The 22,082-nt window shown below is 40.5% G+C and overlaps 1 protein-coding gene across 2 annotated transcripts in view; it reads right to left on the bottom strand.

Moving 5' to 3' along the window:
- PIWIL2 (piwi like RNA-mediated gene silencing 2) overlaps positions 1-22,082 on the bottom strand; it is a 71,108-nt gene that overhangs the window by 34,042 nt on the left and 14,984 nt on the right. For both annotated transcript variants that reach the window (XM_021698899.1, XM_021698900.1), the window contains exons 10-19: positions 17,332-17,520; positions 16,443-16,527; positions 15,657-15,746; positions 13,638-13,778; positions 10,278-10,391; positions 9,091-9,279; positions 6,577-6,678; positions 5,875-5,991; positions 5,206-5,294; positions 4,172-4,277 (exon numbers count right to left, since the gene is read on the bottom strand). In XM_021698899.1, the coding sequence (XP_021554574.1) occupies positions 4,172-4,277; positions 5,206-5,294; positions 5,875-5,991; positions 6,577-6,678; positions 9,091-9,279; positions 10,278-10,391; positions 13,638-13,778; positions 15,657-15,746; positions 16,443-16,527; positions 17,332-17,520 (1,222 nt within the window). The remainder of the gene's footprint in view (positions 1-4,171; positions 4,278-5,205; positions 5,295-5,874; positions 5,992-6,576; positions 6,679-9,090; positions 9,280-10,277; positions 10,392-13,637; positions 13,779-15,656; positions 15,747-16,442; positions 16,528-17,331; positions 17,521-22,082) is intronic.

Here is a 22,082-nt window from a genome sequence, read left to right as displayed (position 1 = left end):
CTTATGGCCCATCAATTTCTCCTAGGTATATACCCAAAAGAAATGCAAATGGGTACTCAAATGAATACACAGGCATATTTACAGCAGTATTCACAATAGTTAAAAGGTAGGAACAAGTGCAAATGTCTATCAATAATGGATGGATAAACACACAATGGAATATTACTCATCCATAAAAAAGAACATAGTAGTGATATATGCTACAACTTGCATGAACCCTAAAAACATGCTCAACAAAAGAAGCCAGACACAAAAGGTCACATATTTTATGATTACTTCTGTATAATGCATCCCAAATCAGTAAATCCAGAGACAGAAAAGCAGAGTAGACATTACCAGTAAGTAGAGTAAAGGGTGAATGGGGAATAATTATCTCCTTCCAGAATCAAAAAGAGGTTGGAACTAGCAAGCAGATATTTTGGTGTGCTTGCTTGAGGTGACACCTAGGTCCATGAAATGGATGGACATTGGAGGCTGCAGCAATGGGTTGAATCTAGACATTTCTCTTGCACCCTCTGAAGTGCAAAATGCCTACAAGAATTGTTCTGACTGACAAGAGGAGATACAGAGAATGCAGATGGCTCTGGGGTAGATTCCCTGAGGGGAAAGCCCTGCACATAGGTGGCAAGTTAGACTGACCCTGGTAGCTCCAGGAGGCAAGAAATAGTTCCTGACATAAAGAGACATCTATTGTGGACTGGGCTATGCATACCTGCTGGTAGACATAAATGCTCAAAATACTAAAAAAAAAAGGTCTAAAACAGAAGATACTGCACCAATTTGGACAACTCACATTTCCTTGTGACCAAGGAACACATTTTCATCCTCAAAGTAACAGTTTGACAGAGAATAGAATGGAAAATTGAAACACTTTTTTGTCTAAAATGGAGGGAATAAAGGCGTGAAGGATTGACTTGCATGCTTTCATGAGTGTGTACTGACAGTCAACATGAGCAGGGCCCAGAGGATGTCTCTCAGACCCTTCTGTGGGGGATCCAGAGAAGAGGGGGTGGAGAAAGATGCTGGTATAACAATACGTTTTTTTGTTTTTCCCATGTGACCTCAACACTCTTTTTTCCTACTGGATCTCAGACCAGAGCTGCAACTGCAGGTGCCAGAGCTGGGATGAACTGTGTATCCATTCACTAGGGCTGCCATAACAAAGTACCACTAACTGAGTGGCTTCAACAGCAGATATGTATTGTTTCACAGGGCTGGAGGCTAGAAGTCTGAGATCAGGGTGTTGGCAGGGTTGGTTCCTCCTGAGGGCTATGAGGGATAATCTGTTCCATGACCCCCTCCTAGCCTCTGGTGGCCTCAAGTGTTCCTTGGCTTGTAGCTGGTGATCTCCTTGTGTCTTCACATCGTCTTTCCTCTAAGTGTATCTGCCTCTGTGTTCAAATCTCCTCCTTTCATAAGGACACAGTCATACTGGATTAGGGCACACTCTCATGACCTCATCTTAACTCCATCATCTGCAAAGGCCCTATTTCCAAATATAGTCACATTCACTAGTACTGAGGGTTAGGATGTCAATACCTTTTTGTGTGTGTGTGTGTGTGGGGGGGTGGTTATATAATTCAATCTATAACAATCTCTAAGCAAAAAACTGTAACTGTATTTTTAAACCTTTATGATGAAATTCCTAAGGGCCTGATGGGATAGATCGTGCTTTCACCCCTCTAGCAAAATTGAGGTTCACAGGAAATGCAGCTAAACCGCCTAGTGGGCAAGAGAGCTCACTAATTCTGTACCTGTGTAGCCCTTCCCTATATGAATGGGAGTGGACTAAGGTGGAAGCACCTGCCAGAGCAGCATTGCTATCAGCAACCTACACCAGCATAGGAGCCAAACCTAACATTCCTTCCAAAGGTAGAAAAGTTAGGGTATGAATGGAGGGAAGGAAGAATGGTAGCTGAGGATAAAGGAATGAATCAATGGTTATGCAATGAGGGAAATCCAGTATTACATTCATCGGTATCTCAAAACAGGCTTAGAACAAGAGATAATATCATTGCCTGTAGCTTAAGTGTACCCCATGCCTGAAAAAGTAGAGCCATGTTGCTGAGACTATTCTTGCTTTTAGAACCTGACAATGTCAAATGAAAGCCTGCAAACGTAAGTGGCAAAGCTCTGGGAGATATTTTGGTCATGTAATATGACAATGAACTGGAGTAATTACTCATAACTGAGTTGAACTCTAGTAATGCCTCAGTATCCTTTGACTCACATTTCAGATTATATTTACTACCATACTGCAATGTGATGGGACACTAACCTCGTTGGTTAAAAATCAGTTATATTACTTTAACAAGTCTTCTAATAATACTGATGTTGACAGTCAAATATATTAGGAAATTGGGTTAATGCTTCTTCAGGATATAATACTGATGGAAGAATGAATGGCCTGAGAAAGAACTGGATTAGTTAACCACCAGCTAAATTCTACACTCAAGAGTTCTGCACAAATTTATTGTAAGGAACAAACAGTGGCAAATTGAGGGGGGAAATGTAATTAAATTAGTTCAAACATATGAAAATGTATGTAACGGCTTTATAGAGCAGATCCATTATTTAAATCTATCCCATCCCCACACTGGCTCCTCCAAATATTAGGCATATTCATAATGAGACTACTGTACAAATGGAATGCAGTGAAAGTGATACTGCATGACTTTCAAGACTACGGTATAAAGGCAACATGATTTCCACCTGGCTCTAGTTTCTTGGAATGCTCACACCTTGAACCGTGTGCCACCATGCTGTGAGGAAGCCCAAACTAGCTCATGCGGAAAGACCACATGAAGAGGCACCAGAGCCCACTGCACCCTGCTCAACTTCTTGACTCCTTGACTTCAGAATCATAAATGCTCACTGCATGTCACAAAGTTTTAGGGTAAATTTGTTACACGGCCATCAAGAACCAAGCAGTGCTCAAGTAATTCACAACCCAGAGAAAGATAAATAAGGATACAACTAACTAATACAAGGCAAAATGTAATAGCCACTACACAGAATATAAACAAGAGGCCTTGGAAAAAATTAATAAATAAACAAGGGGCCTTGGAAGAGGAAGGAACATAAATAAGTCTAAGGGAATGGAGCAGTGGGGGGAAAACGGAAAAGGCTTCAAAGAAGCAATCTTTGAAAAGGTAGGGCCTACAGAAGAGCTTGAAGGGAAAAAATAGCATCAACAACAAGAAAAAGGAAGGTGTGGTAGGACTTGGTGACAAAAGAGCATATATATAGGTCTCCTTAGACAAAATTCAACTTTTTTTTTTTTTACATGACCTCAAATACTGAAAGAATATTAAACTAATTGAAGGACAGTGTAGGAAACATTAATCTAAAAAGAAATGAGGTGGAGTTCTAGTGACTAACTGTAATCATATGAAATTATTAAATTTTTTGCTGTTAATCTCTATGTGAAAGGCTAACTCTGACCCTGAGAAATGAAAGCCACTTATCAGCACTTTCTTTGATGTACTGGCCAAGGTAAAACCCAATACTTTGCTTGCTCATTGTGCCAGACCCAGTATCAGTTTAATGACAGCAATTCTCCATGGTTAGCATTCCTGGGAGTTCTAGGGGTGATTTACAGGGAGGTCTTTGTCTTGAACCAAAATGAAAAGTGCTTAATAATAGCCATAAAAAGCTGAGTAAATTCATAAGCTTCTTTAACTGCTGAAATTTACCCCCACTTCCCTGATAAGGGCATGAAGATTATGTCTACAGGTATCAGGCTGACAACCTGGGAATAATCATTACTTACCAAACAAAATCAAAGTATTTATCTCTTGTACAAGTAGAAGCCTGAAAGCAGTCCCTCTGAGCTGCCTGTTCAGCAATGACTAACTTTTCAATCTGTTTAGGAGACACCTTCAATTTGGGACCCCTCCCACTAAATCAGAGTTCCTCCTAAAGTGGTCAGATAGGCAGTCCTTAAACACCCTGAAACTTTAAAATTGCTGTTCTGGGGTGCCTGTGTGGCTCAGTCGGTAAACATCTGCCTTTGGCTCAGGTCATGATCCCAGGGTCCTGCTCATCGGGGGACCTGCTTCTCCCTCTCCCTCTGCCTATTACTCCCCTTGCTTGTGCTTGCACGCTCTCTCTAATAAATAAATAAAATCTTCAAAAAAAATAAATAAAATAAAATTTCTGTTCTCCTCACCTCATAAAACTTTTTTAAGGAGCCCACCAGGCACAGCTTCAGGCTATCCACAATCTCCTGATGAGGCATCTGGAATACCACTCGTGAATACCATTTTGTGAGAGTGCTGGGGAGGAGGGAGTAAGAGAGAGAAAAGACAGAAAGATGAAGACACACTCACAGAGGAAGGCCCACGGTCTGAATGTCAGTACACACAGGCTCCTCTATGCACCAATACAACAAGTACCTAGTAAATGCATTTATCTTACAGGTAAAAACACATGGCGATATGGGGAAAGATATACATATATATGGGGAAAGACATATATATGCGCCACACATAGAATGTAAAAATAAAGGCATAATTGTGGTATTTGCTACAAAACTGCTTCCAACTGAAAAAATTTAACCACCTAGATATCCAACAGAAAGCTAGTTAAATAGTGCTCTAGCATACAATAAATTCCATGCAGCAGTTGAGAAGAATTGGTTGAGATTTATTTGTATGGATATGAAAAAATATCAGCAATATACAATTTAAGTACATAAAACAAACTAAGGAATAGTATACATAGTAATATGCCATTTTGTTTACATATATACACCACCTATATACGTGTTACTATGTGCATAAATGAGAATCTAAAAGTTTGATCTAAAATCAAACCTTTGGTGGTAGTTAATAAAAGACTGCCCATGAGGAAGTTTCACTTTATAAATTTCTGCAGGTATCTGCATGAGCATGCCTTGTTTTTACAATCAGAACAAACAAAAAAATCCCTCATTCCTGGAGGGGGAAAAACTACTTAAGACACAGCCCCCATTCTGAAGAAGATTACACCACAGCCAGGCGAACAAATTTATAGATCTGACAAGTCTGGTAAATAGACTGAATAAACTAATAGGAAGATAAAGGAGGAAAAAGTTTAGTATACTTTTGTAAAGTACACTTTTACCATAATACAAAATATTCAAAAAGTATTTGCTGGATTTACAATAAGATTAGGCATCAAAATGAGATAACCAAACAAAATGGCACTATGAGTAGTACTTACAGATTGATGCTCGCAACGAAGCCAACCACAGAGCGCATGCCTCGGCTAGGATCATGGTAAACATCCATCCCAATCACCATTAATTGTTTCTGGGTTAGAAAACAAAAAACAAAAAACCCAAAACAACAAGCAATCCATCACCCCATCTTTTTGTTATCTGCACCCCAAAAGCAACATATGAAAATAAGTTCTGGGAAAGGAAGAGAAAGACTGACATCAACTTGACATTTTTTTAAACACTATGAACAAGTCTGAGATCTAGAACAGGACCAGCACACTTCTGTAAAGGACTAAACAGTAAATAACGTTGGGCTCTATGAGCCACGCAGTATCTGCAGGAACTATTCAATTATAGCACAAGAACAGCCATAGCTAGTCTATAAAGAAGTATGGCTGTATTCCAATAAAACTTCATTTAAAGACATGGAAAATGGAATTTCATATAATTTTCATGTGTCAGGAAATATTAGTCTTATTTTGATTGGTTTCAACTATTTAAAGTTATAAAAACCATTCTTAGCACTTGGGCTATACAAAATCACGCTATGAACCATTTAGACCACTAAGCATGGACAATAAAGATAACTCTATGAGGAAAACCAGGAAAACAACTAGGTAGGAGTCTCCGGAGAGCTAAATTGAATGAAGACACATCTCAGCATCACTCACCAGAGGAATATCCACTCCCCAGAGCTCACCACCCAATTTACAATTAATCTGAAGTAAAATTTTCTGGGCCACACTCCGAAGCCTGGTCGGCTGACCAATGGTTCGGACATTGATGACCTATAACAAAGGGGCGTGGGGAAAGAGGACACTATCAGCCTGTCAGACGATGTAAACAAGCCTGAAGTAAACACTACATTTGTTTATTAAGAAACCCCAGTTAGCAGATAATATACTTTGCCTGACTAGTTCTAATTCTAGGATTTCTAGGCAGGCATGCACACACACATACATACACCACCCCCCCACACACAAATCAAAACAAAACAAAAAAAAAACACCAAAAAACAAAAACTTTCAAAGGAATCTCACAGAGAATTTTTTTTTTTTTAAACCTACTTAGGAAAAACAGCTTTCCCTTTCAGAGTGAAGCCTATCCTCTCAGAACCCAGTCAGGTGAAAACACCCAGCAGCTCACCCACTGAACCAGCAAAAGTAACTCATTTGAGAACATGAAGGCAGCATTTACAAAGAGCATCTGCTTTTAACCAGGTTACTCTAATAAGGGGACTGTTCCACCAGAAAGATTACACGTGATGGCTTCTAATAGTTACTGCAGTCTTTTTGAACACCTGTATACCTCTTTTCAAAGCCTCAAGGGAGGCTATAGTTTCCATCTGTGCCTCCTGCCCAGCTCCCACTCACCTGTGAGGGCACAGGAGCTTGCACACAGCATAGCTTTTTAATGGCCCCATAGAGATCGTCACGTGTGCCCATGATGATGCAAACAACCATCTGTATCTTCCCCTTGAGGAGATAAAGTACATATAAATCAGGCTTTGGAACTCTCAGGGGACCATGATGGGGCTCCAGTTGGGGGCAGTCTAAAAGCCTGCAAAGTCATGGGACCCTTAAGGCAGAGGGGGATTGAAACAAAGAGGGTAGGCATTCCAACCCCAAATAGGTCTTTGAACCTTTGTTGGGTTCAGGGCTTCTTTGCACAGATACGGAATATGATACTGTAAATTATCTAGAGCTGGTCCTGACTACCTGACATCTTTCTTAGGAGACTTAAGATGCCTGGAAAAGGCAGGCTTGAAAATTTGCAAGGGTTACTTAGTTGCTGCTTTCAATTCCTTATTAATGCTTTTTACCACTCTCTTCAGTAAACTAAGTACCTTATTACATTCATGCCACAAAACTGAGGAAATATGGACTACGATACCACAAGAAAGCATTCAGAGCCAAACACAAATAAATGAAGCTATGGCCAAATCCGTAAGTGGCTCTTCCTAACTCTCTGGTTAGGAAATAGAATGATATTGCCTGCAGAGTATCTCATATAAGCATCCTTGACCCCTCACTGTTTAATTAAGAGTTCCAACATTGGAAACATAGGGTCTTTCAAAGTCTGAATAAAGAAAAGTAGCACTCAACTGAAATGAAGGTGCCAATTCTTTATGCCAGAAACAGATATTAATGGTAAATCAATAGTATATTATTCCAAATCAAGATTAGTGTTAGATTAAGATCTCTCCGAGGGACGCCTGGGTGGCTCAGTCAGTTAAGCATCTGCTTTGGCTCAGGTCATGATCTCAGGGTCCTGGGATCAAGTCCTGGGATCAAGTCTCACATCCAGCTCCCTGCTCAGTGGGGAGCCTGCTTCTCCCACTGCCTGCCACTTCCCCTGCTTGTGCTTGCATGCGCTCTTCTCTCTCTCTCTGACAAATAAATAAAATCTTAAAAAAAAAAAAAAAAGAAGAGCTGAGAACACACATTCTAGTTATCACATCAAAGAACTTCCAAAGTCATGGAGAACACAGGCTGCACATTGGGAGCCTATGGGCTGGACCTATCAAACACATGTAGCTTTTTAGTCCCTATAGTAACTTACATGTGTTGTTGTTGTTTTTATTAACACTTTTTAAATTTTATTTTTATTATTATTATTATTATTATTTTTAAGTAGGCTCCATGCCCAACATGGGGCCTGAACTCATGACCCTGAGATCAAGAGACTGAGCCAGCCAGGTACCCGCCTTTTTTAATTAACATTTAAACATAAGGAGGGGAACATACACACAAATCCAGATCTTTTGCTTCTACTAAAAAAGAAATAAATTAAAAATTAATTTGATAATGCTGTGCTTCTACCTGCAGTTATAGGGTTTACTCTCTTTAGTTCACTATAGCCCCCCCCCAGCCCACTTCACTTGTTTGTGTTATTCATCTGGCTCCTGCAGATATTCTGAGTTTGTGACCCCTAACAAATAATAAAACAGCACGCCTTAAAGACGACAGAGACAAGACCAATATGAGTTAAGTTTGGTAAACATGATGAATGAACCTCATATCCACGCTGCATGAGAACTGATAGCAGTACATCCTCCTAAAGAGAACGTGGCAAGTGGTGAGATGCGGGAGCTGACGTACTACACTGGGTTATTCTTTTGAAAGAAGAGCAGAATTATCCATGATCAGGCCTAGGGGGAGGCCACGGCAGACTATAAGCCTGGGAAACCAGGAAGAAATTACAAAGAAAGAACACGAGGGTGCTGTTGTGGGTGATAACCCGGAGTCGGGGATCAGAGAGATCCCAAGATAATCTCATTCTAGTACTGCTCTCACAAGAAAGGACTCTTCAAGTCAAAGACTAGTTACTTCCAAAAACGTTTCCTCTGCTTTTGTTCCTTCCTTAAGCTTCTTCCTGTTTTGTGTACGAACAGATAAGAACTGCAGGCCTGAACTACTGAGTTACGAGTGCTATGACCTGCTCACCTCCAGTGGTCCTGATTGGCTGTCAGGACCGAGCCGATGGGCCAGGTGCCAAGTTCATCGCCAGAGCAATTCAAATCTTAAGCCAGACCAGACTGTGACAGCTCAGTACAGAACTGTGCAAAATGGCACCGGGCCCAAAAAGTTGCTTTAGGAGCACAACATGTTCTATATAGATAAGGAACTAAAGTTAAGTCAGCTATTCTGTCAATTATGTGAAAAAAGAACATAAGAGTGAGGCTGCCAACACATAATGAGAGAAGCAGAATTAACCAAAGAGCATAAATATTACTTACACTTAGTTCAGTATTTCATGTGTACATGAGTAACACACAAGTTTCTGGGCATCATAAACAGCAGACTGATGACCAAGATAATTTAAGATCAAGTATTCAAGTATTTTAAAACAGGCATCCTATAAATATACTCAAATTAATTTATTACCTCAACTCCTAGCATGGATTGAATGGTTCTGACATAGGTTTCTATTCGATCATCCTTTAGTTCAACCCAGGCTGGTGGGCTCATACGCATACCAATGGGGCCAGCTATCTTCTCCAACATGTTAACCAGTTCTCGGGCCTGATCCATTGCTCTCTTTGGGTAAAACAGTGCCCAGAAATGCATGGGGACCTAGGAATAATGACAAGCTATTTTTAGCACTTCCCACAACTTAGACACTCTGAAGTCACACCCAGGAGGTATTATTCTAGAGAACAAATTGCTTATAACTCTGCTTGAGTCCTTTCTGATCTAATTCCTGTAACTAACAGATATACGTGGTAAGTAAATTGGGGGATACTTTCACAGTGGAATACTATGCAGCAATGAGAATGAAAGACCTACAACCATATCCAACAATATGGATGAAACCCACCAATGCAAGGCTGAAGAAATTAAGCCAGACATAAAAGAATATATACCATATGGTTTCATGTATACATCAAGTACAAAAACCAACTGAAATGAATCTGCGCTGTTAAAAGTCAGGATAGTGACTACTCTTATAGTTTGTAAGGGAGAGGTAGGTAGTAACGAGGAGCTGGAGGGATGGCTTCTGGGGCACTGATAAAGTTCTTTTTCTTAACCCTTGGTGTGGATTACATAGATTTTTGAACCTTTGAAAATTCATCAAACTTAAAATTTTAAGTATACTTTTTCTTTAAACATACTTCAATAAAAAGTTTTAGAAACAGATGTGAGTACTTTATGCATGGCCAAAAAGACCAGGTTAGCCAAAAACATTTAAAAATAATTATATACCATTTTGTCCTTTAGTTCCTTTGGTGGGGGCTGTTTTAATTATACTTCTTTCATGGATAAGAACATCTTTCAGGAACCCCCAGGGAAAAGCGGGGGAAGATAAAAGGGAGAGTGGCTAAGAGGCTGGCACTATATGAATTACCATAGCAATCTATTTCCTTTTCCTAAGTTTATGGCCAACCAAAGTGCTTATCTCTAACAACTCATCAATTTGCTCTATTTGGAGGACCCCAGTTTAATAGATAATTCAGGATGGGAATTCAGTCGGTACTCTCCCTCAAAAAGAAGACACTGAATCATTCCTGCTTCTTAATTTCCATACTTATAGGAATACTGGTCCTCTCTTCACCACCTCAAAAGTCACTTACAGTCAAGATGGAAAGGTCTCTGGTTACTTCCTTAATCCAGTTTAGTTCCTGAGATGTGATAAATGAAGTATTTCTTAAGTTAATTCTTTCCATTGGCAGAACACGTCCTTCAATCTAAATACAAAACAAAGCACCCATGACATGAGCCATCTGCAAACACTACTGATACTGTTCTCTCTCAGGCCTGGTCAACTCCACTATGTAAACCTGTCCCTGTAATAACTTCCAAGAACGGCACAAAAATGAAACTGCTAGCAGTGAGTGAGTCTAGGCCAAAAAAACTCTGGACAAATACAGGTAAAATTTTTATAGACATGGCTCTTCAATTATTGAAGCTTCTAACATGGTCTCCCAAGAAAGGGATTAGAAAGCATTGCCTCTTCAGAAGTAGAGAATGCATGTAAAAGAACTATAATTTCAAGATAAATAGGAAAATAATTTTTAAAAATATTTTAAGAGACAAATTGAAAGAAAATTAAAAGTAAAATTTCTTAATAAGGCTGAACATAAACTACTACACTTTAAAAAGAAAAACAGGAAGGAAAGATATAAATATAATGAAAGAACAAATTAAAGTTAGGAATAAGTCAATCAAATCTAAATATCCAAAAATAAGAAGATAATTAAGCTGATGATATAACAACATGATGGACTATTCTGCAATCATTAAAACTACTCCCTAACGAATATGATCGTTTTAAAAAAAAAATAGTAATGTACGCATAATAAAAACTGGATGAGTCTATACTTAGTGGTGATTATCTCTGGGGATGCGTATTTTTTACTATGATCTCTACCATTTGCTTATTTAAAAATAACAAATACTGGGGCTCCTGGGTGGCTCAGTCGGTTAAGTGCCCAACTCTTGATTTTGGCTCAGGTCATGATCTCAGGGTTGTGAGATGGAGCCCTATGTCAGGTTCTGTGCTCAGCGGGTGGTCTGCTTGAGATTCTCTCCCTCTCCCTTCGTCCTCTCCCCATGCTCTTGCACAGGCACTCTCATGTGCGCTCTCTTTCTCTCTCGCTCTTGCTCTCAAATAAATCAATCTTTAGAAAAATACTTACTTTATCTATAACCAAAAAAAAAAATTAATGAGTTTATTAACATAAACAACAATAGCAAGAGTAAGGAATCAAACTCATGATGTGAAAGTAAAAAACTTTTGAACTTTTCTAGAAGGCAATTGGCAATATGTAATACGTACTAAAAACATAAATGTCCCCTGACCTAATAATTCCACTTCCATAAATCTATGAAAATAAACAACATTACAAAGACTTAGTTACAAGGCTGTTTACTGAGTAACTATTTCTTTTTTAAGATTATTTATTTATTTGGCAGACAGAGAGAGCGAGTGAGACAGCAAGCGCACACATAGGGGGAGCAGCATGCAAAGGGATAAACAGGCTCCCCACTGAGCAGGGAGCCCGATGCAGGATCATGACCTGAGCCAAAGGCAGACGCTTAATGACTGAGCCACCCAGGCACCCCTGAATAACAATTTCTAATTTAGAAATATTAAATTCAATTTGAATGTGAAAGAATAGAAAATTGTTAATAAACTATCTAGCAGCAATTAAAATGTTTAGAAAAATATTAAATGACATGGAAAAACATTCTAAATATACTGAGGGAAAAAAAAGAAACTATATGAACACATGCCGTGTGTGAGTATGCATAAGCACGCAAGCATGCACATGTACACACACACAAAAATCCACTGAAGGGTATGTACAAAAATGTTAACAGTGGTTATTCTCAAATAGAAAGATGAACTTTTTTCTTCTTTAGCTTATATTTTCTACATTTTCAAATTAATATTTAATAACACGAAAACATGTTTAAAATATAATATTAAATGAAAAAGAAAATGTAAAACCATATACAATATAATTACAGCTTTGTGAAAAAAAAAGATTTATTTTCACAGAAAAATGTGGAGGAAGGACATACATTGAAGTATCTTTTGTACATATCTAAAATAAAACACTGAGGGATGCCTGGGTGGCTCAGTGGGTTAAGCGTCTGCCTTCAGCTCAGGTCATGATCTGTTCTGATATCAGGTCACTGATACTGTTCTCTCTCAGTCCTGGGATCAACTCCCACATCAGGCTCCTTGCTCAGCAGGGAGCCTGCTTCTCCCTCTCCCTCTGCCTGCCACGCCCCCTGCTTGTACTTTCTTTCTCTGACAAATAAAATCTTTAAAAAAAAATAAAATAAATCACTGAGATATCATCTTTGGATGATGAAATTACTGATGTTTTTACCTCTTTCTTTACTTTTTGTGAGGTTTTGACATTTTCCTTATTGACTATCCATTACTTTTATTTAAAAAAAATTTTTTTAACAAGGAGTCAATTCAGAGTACAAGAGAACTAGAGAAAAGGTAGAATTAATTATTTTGGTATAACCTCAAAAGAAAGGTGAAAAGTAATAATAGCTAATGTTTATTTAGCACTTGCTATGTGTCACATATTATGCTGAAGATGTTACCATTTAAATTCTTATAAGTCAATCATTATCCTCATTTTACAGATAAAAATACTAAGAGATGCTAGGCAATTTGCTCAAAGTAACTACGATGGCAAGTGGTAAAACTGAGATTCAAAGCCAAATAAATGGATAGAGAAGGGCAAGGACTGCACACTATCTCACACTGCCTCTGCCCTATGGATCATGCCACACAAAATACAACATAGCAGATGCAGGCAAGATGCAGGCAGAAAGGGCCATAAGAATCAGATGGTGTAAATCCAAAACTCTCTATGCCTATGGAAAGAATGACAATAGTATATTCAAGAATCACAAGTTAATTACTGGGAAAGAAAAAAAAAACTTGGAAAAAAAAAGGACATACAGAACCTTAAGAATTACCTAGATTAGAAAACTGAAAATGAGGTCATTTTTTTTATAAAGACTTATTTTTTTTAGGGGGGTGGAGAGAGGGAGAAAGACAATGTCAAGCAGAATTCCTGCTGAGCGCAGAGCCCAACAATGCAGCATGATCTCACAACCCTGAGATCATGACCTGAGCCAAAATCAAAAGTCAGACGCTTAACCAACTGAGCGACCCAGGCACCCCAAAAATGAGATAAAATTTAAGTCCATATTCCTTTTACTATCTGTTTGACTGAAAATTAACAGCTCAGATCTCTGTGAAATACAGAAGAAAAATCTCTAAGAGATACTAACAAATTAAGAGAAGAAAATTCAAATATTATGACTAGGACCCCCCCAAAAAAGTGTAATAATAGAGCAAAACTCCAAAATAAAGATAAGAGAGGAAGCTATCACCTACTTCACTAAGCTCTTAAAATCACTGTTCAATGCTGTTTCCTACTTGGCTACATTCACTTTACCTTATGTACATCCTTCTGCAGACACAGTCCCCAGCGTGCCAATTCATTGCTGGCTGTCTCATTCTTTGAAATTCTCTGGAGTAAGCATTCCAAAGCATTATGGTGCTGTTTGGGGCTCAGGTTGATCTGCTGGGTCAAATCCTAAATAGATTTAAAATGGAGATAATAAGTTATGAGTATTAGTTTCTCCAATATGAAGTTAAACCCCAATATGTCTAAAACATTTCCAAAAAAAACCTCCTTTCCACTGAAATCTGTAGACATTTTTAAATACTCCAAAAATTTTAATAAACATCTCTCAGGAATGTAAATGAAGTATACGGTTAAAATTTTAATCATAAAAGTAAGAATTTGAAATGTTATTGTTTCTTTCTCCCACATGACAGCTAAATCTTACCTCTTTCTCAAAACCATGTTCTGAATTTAAAATTCCTAAGAAATTCAGGGGCGCCTGGGTGACTCAGTCAGTTAAGCATCTGCCTTCGGGCTCAGGTCGTGATCCCAGGATCCTGGGATCCAGCCCTGCATCGGGGCTCCCTATTCAGTGGGGAGTTTGCTTCACCTTCTCCCTCTTCCTCTGCCCCCCCCCAACTTGTGCACTCTCTCTCAAATGAGTAATTAAAATCTTACTTAGAAATTCTATGAAACAGGAGCAAAAGGGGCTTGATTACACCTATTTAATATTTGGGAAAAATAGGGGGAAAAATGTCCTGTGCCAGGCAGAGCCAAACATAACAGAACGGAAAACCAGATCCAGTTTTATACTTCATGTCATACTACTACTGTATTTAATGTCATCATAAGACAAGTTTTTGGTCCAGTGTTTGGTCCATAATTCGTGTTTTCTAAGTGTTGTTTTTTTTTTAAAGATTTTATTCATTTATTTGACAGAGACAGATACAGCGAGAGAGGGAACACAAGCAGGGGGAGAGGGAGAGGGAGAAGCAGGTTCCCCGCCGAGCAGGGAGCCCGACGCGGGGCTCGATCCCAGGACCCTTGGACCATGACCTGAGCCGAAGGCAGACGCTCAATGACTGAGCCACCCAGGAGCCCCACTAAATGTTATTGTTAAATGAAGACCCAAAGGTACACATAAAGATTCTGAATCACATATGTGAGTTCTTTACTCTTCTGGGACCAAAGAACTGTCCAGTTGTTGTTCCCTATGAGGCAGTCATTACTGCCAGTCTGCGGGGCGGCATAGATAGCTCTGTGATCATAAAGTCATCAGGTGACTGAGTGTTGTAAGGAAGGAGCCTTGACCTACATGCTAAACAGAGAAGGAACGAAGGTAGACATGAAAGAAATCTCTTAAAGATATGCTAAGCTTCACTTCGGGCTCTTTATGATGTTATTGAAAATAGTCTGTGGCATCGGAGACAGACATGGGTCCAAGGGTAACAGACAAGCGCTGGGAGAGTGAGGCAGCACAGGAGCTCGGGTGTGGAAAGCCCCAAGCGCTGCAGACAGAGTGGAGGTGAAGTGCTTGGGCTCTAGACTCATGCTGCTGCCCACGTCTGTGCTTCTCAGCTACTTCTTATGGAGATTCAGCCCAACATCTCCTGGACACTCTACACCCCACAAGATAAACTTCTATCCTTTTACCTCAGCCTCTGACTTGTTGATTACTTTTTGCTACATTATCTCCCCCACCCCTTTAAATAGACTGAAGGCTTGTAGGAAGGCTTGTAGCACTAGAAAAACGCAGTGCTATCAAAGAACCTCACTTATGATCATATGACCAGTTTACAGTCATCTATCTGATTGGTGGGGGTGAAGACATAATTACTTTTTTCCTTCTACCTTATAATCCAATCACTCCACTCTTTTGTTTTCAACAATCTTAAAAAAGGAGCTCCGATCAGCTATTTTAGTGTGTGGGAAGGGACATGGAGCATGTTTTACAGAGAGAACTGGAGCCTGGAAGAACAGACCTGCCCAGGTGATGACACAGGCCTGCCCAGATCTAGCTCAAGCTGTTCTCAAAAAGGCCTTCCAATCAACACGGGCATTTCTCACCTTCATGGCTCTGAAGTCCTTCTTCATCTTCTCAGGGATTCCGGTCATGAACGAAAGCTCAGGTAGCAGCAGGATTTCGCCTTTTAGCAGCTTTGAGGAGAGAATGGAGAGGAAAAATAAGGCAGTAAAGACGGTCTTGTTCCTCTGACCTCACAGGACATGCCATGCCCAGGGCTGGGCCTGCAGGGACATAACTGGCACAATAAGGAACATAAAACCCCAGAAAAGAGGGCAGTGAAACACTGCCAAGTATTTTACCCTTTTCCCCTCAGTGATAATACTTATAGCCTGCTGTATTAGGTAAAGAGAAAAATGTTGAAATGGTCAAAAAAAGTGGAAAAACTAGGAAAAAAAACCCCCCAAAACTGTCCCTCTTGGGCCTCCAGACAAGCTAAGGCAATACATCCCATCCAGCTGGGGCCTCCAGATCTTATCTTAGCTGGTTGATCTTCAGCCTTCTCACTTAAGACAGAACAGTCAGTGTCAAGGTACTTTCCGCTGGTTCCAGTCCCTGTTAAATGTCTACAACTTCCCTAATGGATCCAGTGTTTTAATCTTTAGCAGAAAATTCTCCTTATTCCTTAACCTAACTTGCTCATATGGATACTTAGCTCCTCATTATGGGGACTTCAAAAGCAAATCCTACCCATGAAGTGACACCACTGGCTAGATGAGACAGCCCTGCAGAGTCTTCCCCAACCACACTGTAACCCTGCTCCACGGCTCCCAGCACCATGGATGAAGAGCTTAAGCGAGAAGTGCAAATCTGACACCGCCCCCACTCACCATCCCTTTGTTATTCTGTCTCTCACTGGGCCTGTGGATCAGCAGTGGCTGGTCCTCTTCCTTAATTGTGATCCCATAGTTTTTGCTAGAGCAGGGCAGAGGCAGGAAAACATTTCAGAAGCAGCATCACTACGTATGGCAACATAGTCTGGGTGTCTTAACCAGTACTGGGGTACATAATTTGCATAATACCTTTGTCAAGGATCCACCAGAAACTCATTATAGCGTATTTATAACTGGAAAAGGCAGGCTCAAGTTAACACCGCAATTAAATGGAGGAGAAAGAGTCTAACGTCCAGGGAAAAATATGCTTAAATCTGCATCAGGTTGGGGGTGCCTGAGTGGTTCAGTCAGTTAAGCATCCAATTCTTGGTTTTGGCTTGAGTCATGATCTTGGGGTTGTGGAATCAAGCCCCACCCACGTCAGGTTCCACACAGACTCTGCTTGGGATTCTCTCGCTCTCCCTCTCTCTCTGCCCCCCCCCCTGCCCGTGTGCACTCCCCCCACCCTCAAATAAATAAATCTTAAAAAAAAAAAACTCCATCAGGTTGAAAGCCTTGGGCAACTGGAAAGACAAAATGATAGTCAAATGATTAAAGACCTGAATTTCACCCCTCCAGCCAGACTTCTACCTAAACCAACAAAAGAAATATAATTCAAAATCCTGGTATTAATTTATAAAGTAACTTCCAAAATTACTAAAAGAAATGAAACTGTAATGGTAGCATATTCAGGTCAAATCCCACAAACAAGCTCATTCAATCTTAGGTGCGTTACCAATCCAATTATTTTAAAAGCATGCTACTACGGAACTCAATCTCCCACTACAGAATGGTAGCCTATATCCCACAGCCACCCAAAGACCCAAGCCCAGTCTCTTCTTTCCACCTGTAGTATTCCAAGAATGTGATCTCCTTCCCATCAGACATTATGAAGCTATCTTTTGGTGTCTTATTCCAATCCACATCATCAATACGATAGGTACGATTGTTGTATCGGGTTATAACAATATTGCCAACCAGAAGCTTAGTGCACTCATCCTGGAAGTTTTCTTTGTTCTGCTGATACATGGCATGCCTTTGGAAAGAGACAAAAGACTTCTGAATCATATCTGTATACAGAGAGCACAATGAAAAGGGTGGGGGATGCAAATAAGTACTTCAGGGGGCACCTGGGTGGCTCAGTCGTTAAGCGTCTGCCTTCCGCTCAGGTCATGATCCCAGGGTCCTGGGATCGAATCCTGCATTGGACTCCCCGCTCAGTGGGGAGTCTGCTTCTCCCTCTCCCTCTGCCTGCCACTCTGCCTACTTGTGCTCTCTCTCTCTGTCAAATAAATAAAATCTTTAAAAAAAAAAAAAGTACTTCAGGGGTACGATCACAGCTATACAGCACCAGAAGGCTCCAACTGTCTCTTTTAAGAGTTAGGACTCTTGGGGCACCGGGGTAGCTCAGCAGGTTAAGTGACTGCCTTTGAATCAGGTCATGATCTGGAGTCTCAGGATCGAATCCCACATTGGGCTCCCTGCCCTCAGTAGGGAGTCTGCTTCTCTCTCTGACCCTCCCCCCTCTCATGCTCTCTCTCTCTCATTCTCTCTCTCAAATAAATAAATAAAATCTTAAAAAAAAAAAAAGAGTTAGGACTCTCATCTCTTTTCTTTTTGACATTACCAAAAAAAAAAAACAAACAAAATCACTAAAAATAGTGAAAAGAGGGGCGCCTGAGTGGCTCAGTTGGTTAAGCATCTGTCTTCAGCTCAGGTCATGATTCCAGGGTCCTGGGATTAAGCCCCGTGCTGGGGTCCCCGCTCAACAGGGGGTCTGATTCTCCCTGTCCCCCTCTCTGCCTCTCCCCTGCTCTCTCTCTCTCTAATAAATAAATAAAATCTTTTTAAAAAATTGTGGAAAAAATAAAAGGGAAATTAAAAACAGCAACTACAAATTAATAACATTCACAGTTTGCCTTTGAATTAGGTACTTTAATCATCAAAACAATTATTTTGTATCATTATTAGGAGAGTCTACGGAGGGACAACAAAACATTCTTTAAACTATATTTGCCCTTTTTAGCTAATGGAAGGGATTACAAATACCTATCATTAGACAGCGCTGGTGAAGATGTTAAAGATGCAGATGACAGACTCACCATAGATAAATGTACCCTCGCGGTAACCTCTAAACAGTGCTGTGAACAAGCCAACACAGGAAACTTGCAGAAAGCATGTCTGAATATGCCCAGAGAGTCAAGGAACGTTTACAGAATGATGCTTGAAGGAGCAATCTGCCAAGCAGAAACGCCAGGCAGAGGCAGCAGTATGCAGGGGATAAGCAGGGATCTGGGGATGGGGAGGGCAAGGAGGCTGAAGAGGGACAGGCTGCAGGTAAGCAGGGACAGATGTGAATGTCCTTGTTAAGTCAAGGATCAGAGCTTGGACTCTTTTCTGCAGGTCAGTGTCACCCAGGGTAGATTCTTCAGGAACACTGGTGGTCCCTTGAGAGGTTGTGAGAAGGTGTGAAAAAGGTTCCACAATCAAAAAAGTGGAGTCCATTCTGCAAATTATAACCCTGTTTAGAGACTCACAACATACCTGAGCACCTCAGGCTGCTGAAGAAACATATTTATTTACCTTTATTTACCTCCCATGTATTTAACCACGGATTCCTCCCACTCTTCTCCTTTTAACCTCACTGAATGAACATTTATTGCCATCCTGGGCAATTAGTATCCTGCAGAAGTCGTCTTAAGAAAGACGGCAGTAAGTGGTGAAAAACCATCAGAGAGTTTAAGCAGTTCAACACTGACGACAGAGCCAATGCCTGGGTTCAAATCTTGTGTCTTCCACTTACTAGCCTGTGAGACTTTGAGTTACGGCTCTTTGTGCTTTGGTTTCCTCACGTGAAAGTGGGGTCAGGGAAGCACCTAACTTAGTGTTGAGAGAACGCAATGACTTTATATACATGAAGCACTGAGAACTGTCCCTAGCACAGAGAACAGAACTGTGTGTTTGCAAACATCACCTCCATCACTGTCATCACTGCCTGCTACATGCCAGATGTAGTGTGTGTGTGTGGCACTTTACTCTGTCGGCAGGTTAAATACAGAGAGCTGGCTATAAAGATAGTTCACTACAAGGGCACCTCGGTGGCTCAGCTGGTTAAGACTCTGACTCTTGATTTTGGCTCAGGTCATGATCTCAGGGTCGTGAGATCGAGCCTGGTGTCAGGCTCTGTGCTGGGCATGGACCCTGCTTAAGATTCTCTCTCTCCCTCTCCTTCTGCCCCCGTCACTTGTGCGCTCTCTCTCTGTCTCAAAAAAATGTAGGTTAACTGTATATATGTAGTTGTGGAAGTCAAAAGCAACCACTAGTATAAAATCCATATTCAAACACCTTTTAACTTGTAATTTATTTTCAGAACTCTTAATGACAGTTTTTAATATTCTCTCATCAAATCCTTTTCCCCTAAATCACTGTCTTGCATCAGAAAAGGTAGGAGGTTGACATGGAGGAGGAAGGCACAATCAAGAAAAAAGCTAAAAACTGACTGAGGGACACAGGAGATAAACAATATAGGCCTATGTCTTGTTACTCCAATATTCAACATTGAAAAGAAGATAAAAATCAATGATTTTTAACTGCATTTATTTTACTTTACTTTTTATTTTTATTTTTTTTTAAAGATTTTACTTATTTATTTGAGAGAGAGAGAATGAGAGAGAGCACATGAGAAGGGGGAGGGTCAGAGGGAGAAGCAGACTCCCTGCCGAGCAGGGAGCCCGATGCGGGACTCGATCCAGGGACTCCAGGATCATGACCTGAGCCAAAGGCAGTCGCTTAACCAACTGAGCCACCCAGGCGCCCTCACTTTACTTTTTTAAAAAAGATTTTAATTTATTTACTTGAGAGAGAGAGAGAGAGAGAGAGAACCAGTGGGAGCAGAGGGAGAGGAAGAAGCAGACTCGCCGCTGAGCGGGGAGCGACGTGGAACTCGATCCCAGGACCCTGGGATCATGACCTGAGCCAAAGGCAGACGCTCAACCGACTGAGCCACTCAGGTGCCCCTTACTTTGGACTTCTATACTGGGATTGAAATAAAAAATTAAAATTAAAAAAACTCATGCTGAAAAAAGCCAGACTGAACAACAAAAAAACAAAAAAATGAGTATATACCATATGATTCCACATATAGAAAATTCTAAAAGATGGACACTAATCTCTAGTGGCAGAAAGCGGAACAGTGTTTGCTGCCTATGGTGGACAGAGGAGAACAAAGAAAGAGGTCTGAAAGAGACATGAGTAAATTTTACATGGGCAATGGATATGCTCATTATCTTCACTGTGATGTTACGTTGGTATACAAGTAAGTTAAAACTCGTCAAATTGTATACTTTAAATGTATGAGGTTTATTTTGTCAATTGTGCCTTACTAAATCTGAAAAAAGAAAAGAAATTAATGGAATAAAAGATCTCAGTGAGACTGAAAGACAGATTAGATTGAGTGTCCAATAATTACTAGTGGCATTTCAAGTTAGTGGGGGGAAAAGGATCATTAAAAACCGGGTAAGAGGGGTGTCTGGGTGGCTCAGTCGGTTAAGCATCTGCCTTAGGCTCAGGTCATGATATGAGGGTCCTGGGATCAAGTTTCACATTGAGCCCCCTGCTCACCGGGGAGCCTGCTTCTCCCTCTCCCTCTGCCATTCCCCCCAACTTGTGCTCTCTGGCTCTACTCTCTCTGTCAAATAAATAAATAAAAAATCTTAAAAAAAAAAAAGTATAAGAATTGGGGCACCCAGGTGGCATAGTCAGGTAAGCATCCAACTCTTGGTTTCAGCTCAGGTTGTGATCTCAGGGTCATGGGATTGAGCACTGCATCAGGCTCTGTGCTCAGTGCACAGTCTCCTTAAGATTCTCTCTCTCTGTGCCCTTACCCCCCTTCACATGCGCTCGCATGCTCTCTCTCTCAAATAAATAAATCTTTAAAAAAGCCCACATGTTTAGGGGTGCTTGGGTGGCTCAGTCGGTAAAATGTCTGCCTTTGGCTCAGGTCATGATCCTGGAGTCCCGGGATCGAGCCCTGCGTCGAGCTCCCTGCTCAGCGGGGAGTCTACTTCTCCCACTGCTCCTCACCCTGCTCATGCTCTCTCAAATAAATAAAATCTTTAAAAAGTTTTAAAAAATGGGTAAGAAAACTTGCTATCCATTTAAAAAATAAATTCTTGGGGGACGCCTGGGTGGCTCAGTCGGTTAAGCGGCTGCCTTCAGCTCAGGTCATGATCCCAGAGTCCTGGGACTGAGTCCCACATCGGGCTCCTTGCTCAGCGGGGAGCCTGCTTCTCCTCCCTCTGCCTGCTGCTCTCCCTGCTTGTGCTCTATCTCTGACAAATAAATAAATAAAATCTCTTAAAAATTTTTTTAAAAATAAAAAATAAATTCTTCATCAATTTAACATATACGTGTAAGAAATTAAACAATAAAATCAGATGAAAATATAAACATTCATGTGTTCCTGGCAATTAAAAAATGACAAACTTTGTAAAAGATATATTGTTTTGTAGCCATGGTAACAAGTAGCCATAAAATCCAGAGGTTTTTTTTTTTTGTTTTTTTTTTTTTTTTTTTTAATTCATGAGAGACAGAGCGAGA

The sequence above is a fragment of the Neomonachus schauinslandi genome, chromosome 2 (assembly GCF_002201575.2).
Source record: "Neomonachus schauinslandi chromosome 2, ASM220157v2, whole genome shotgun sequence".
In the NCBI taxonomy this organism is placed as follows: Eukaryota; Metazoa; Chordata; class Mammalia; order Carnivora; family Phocidae; genus Neomonachus; species Neomonachus schauinslandi.
Note: the sequence above shows the minus strand (reverse complement) of the source record. Positions and strands in the feature narration are given on the sequence as shown.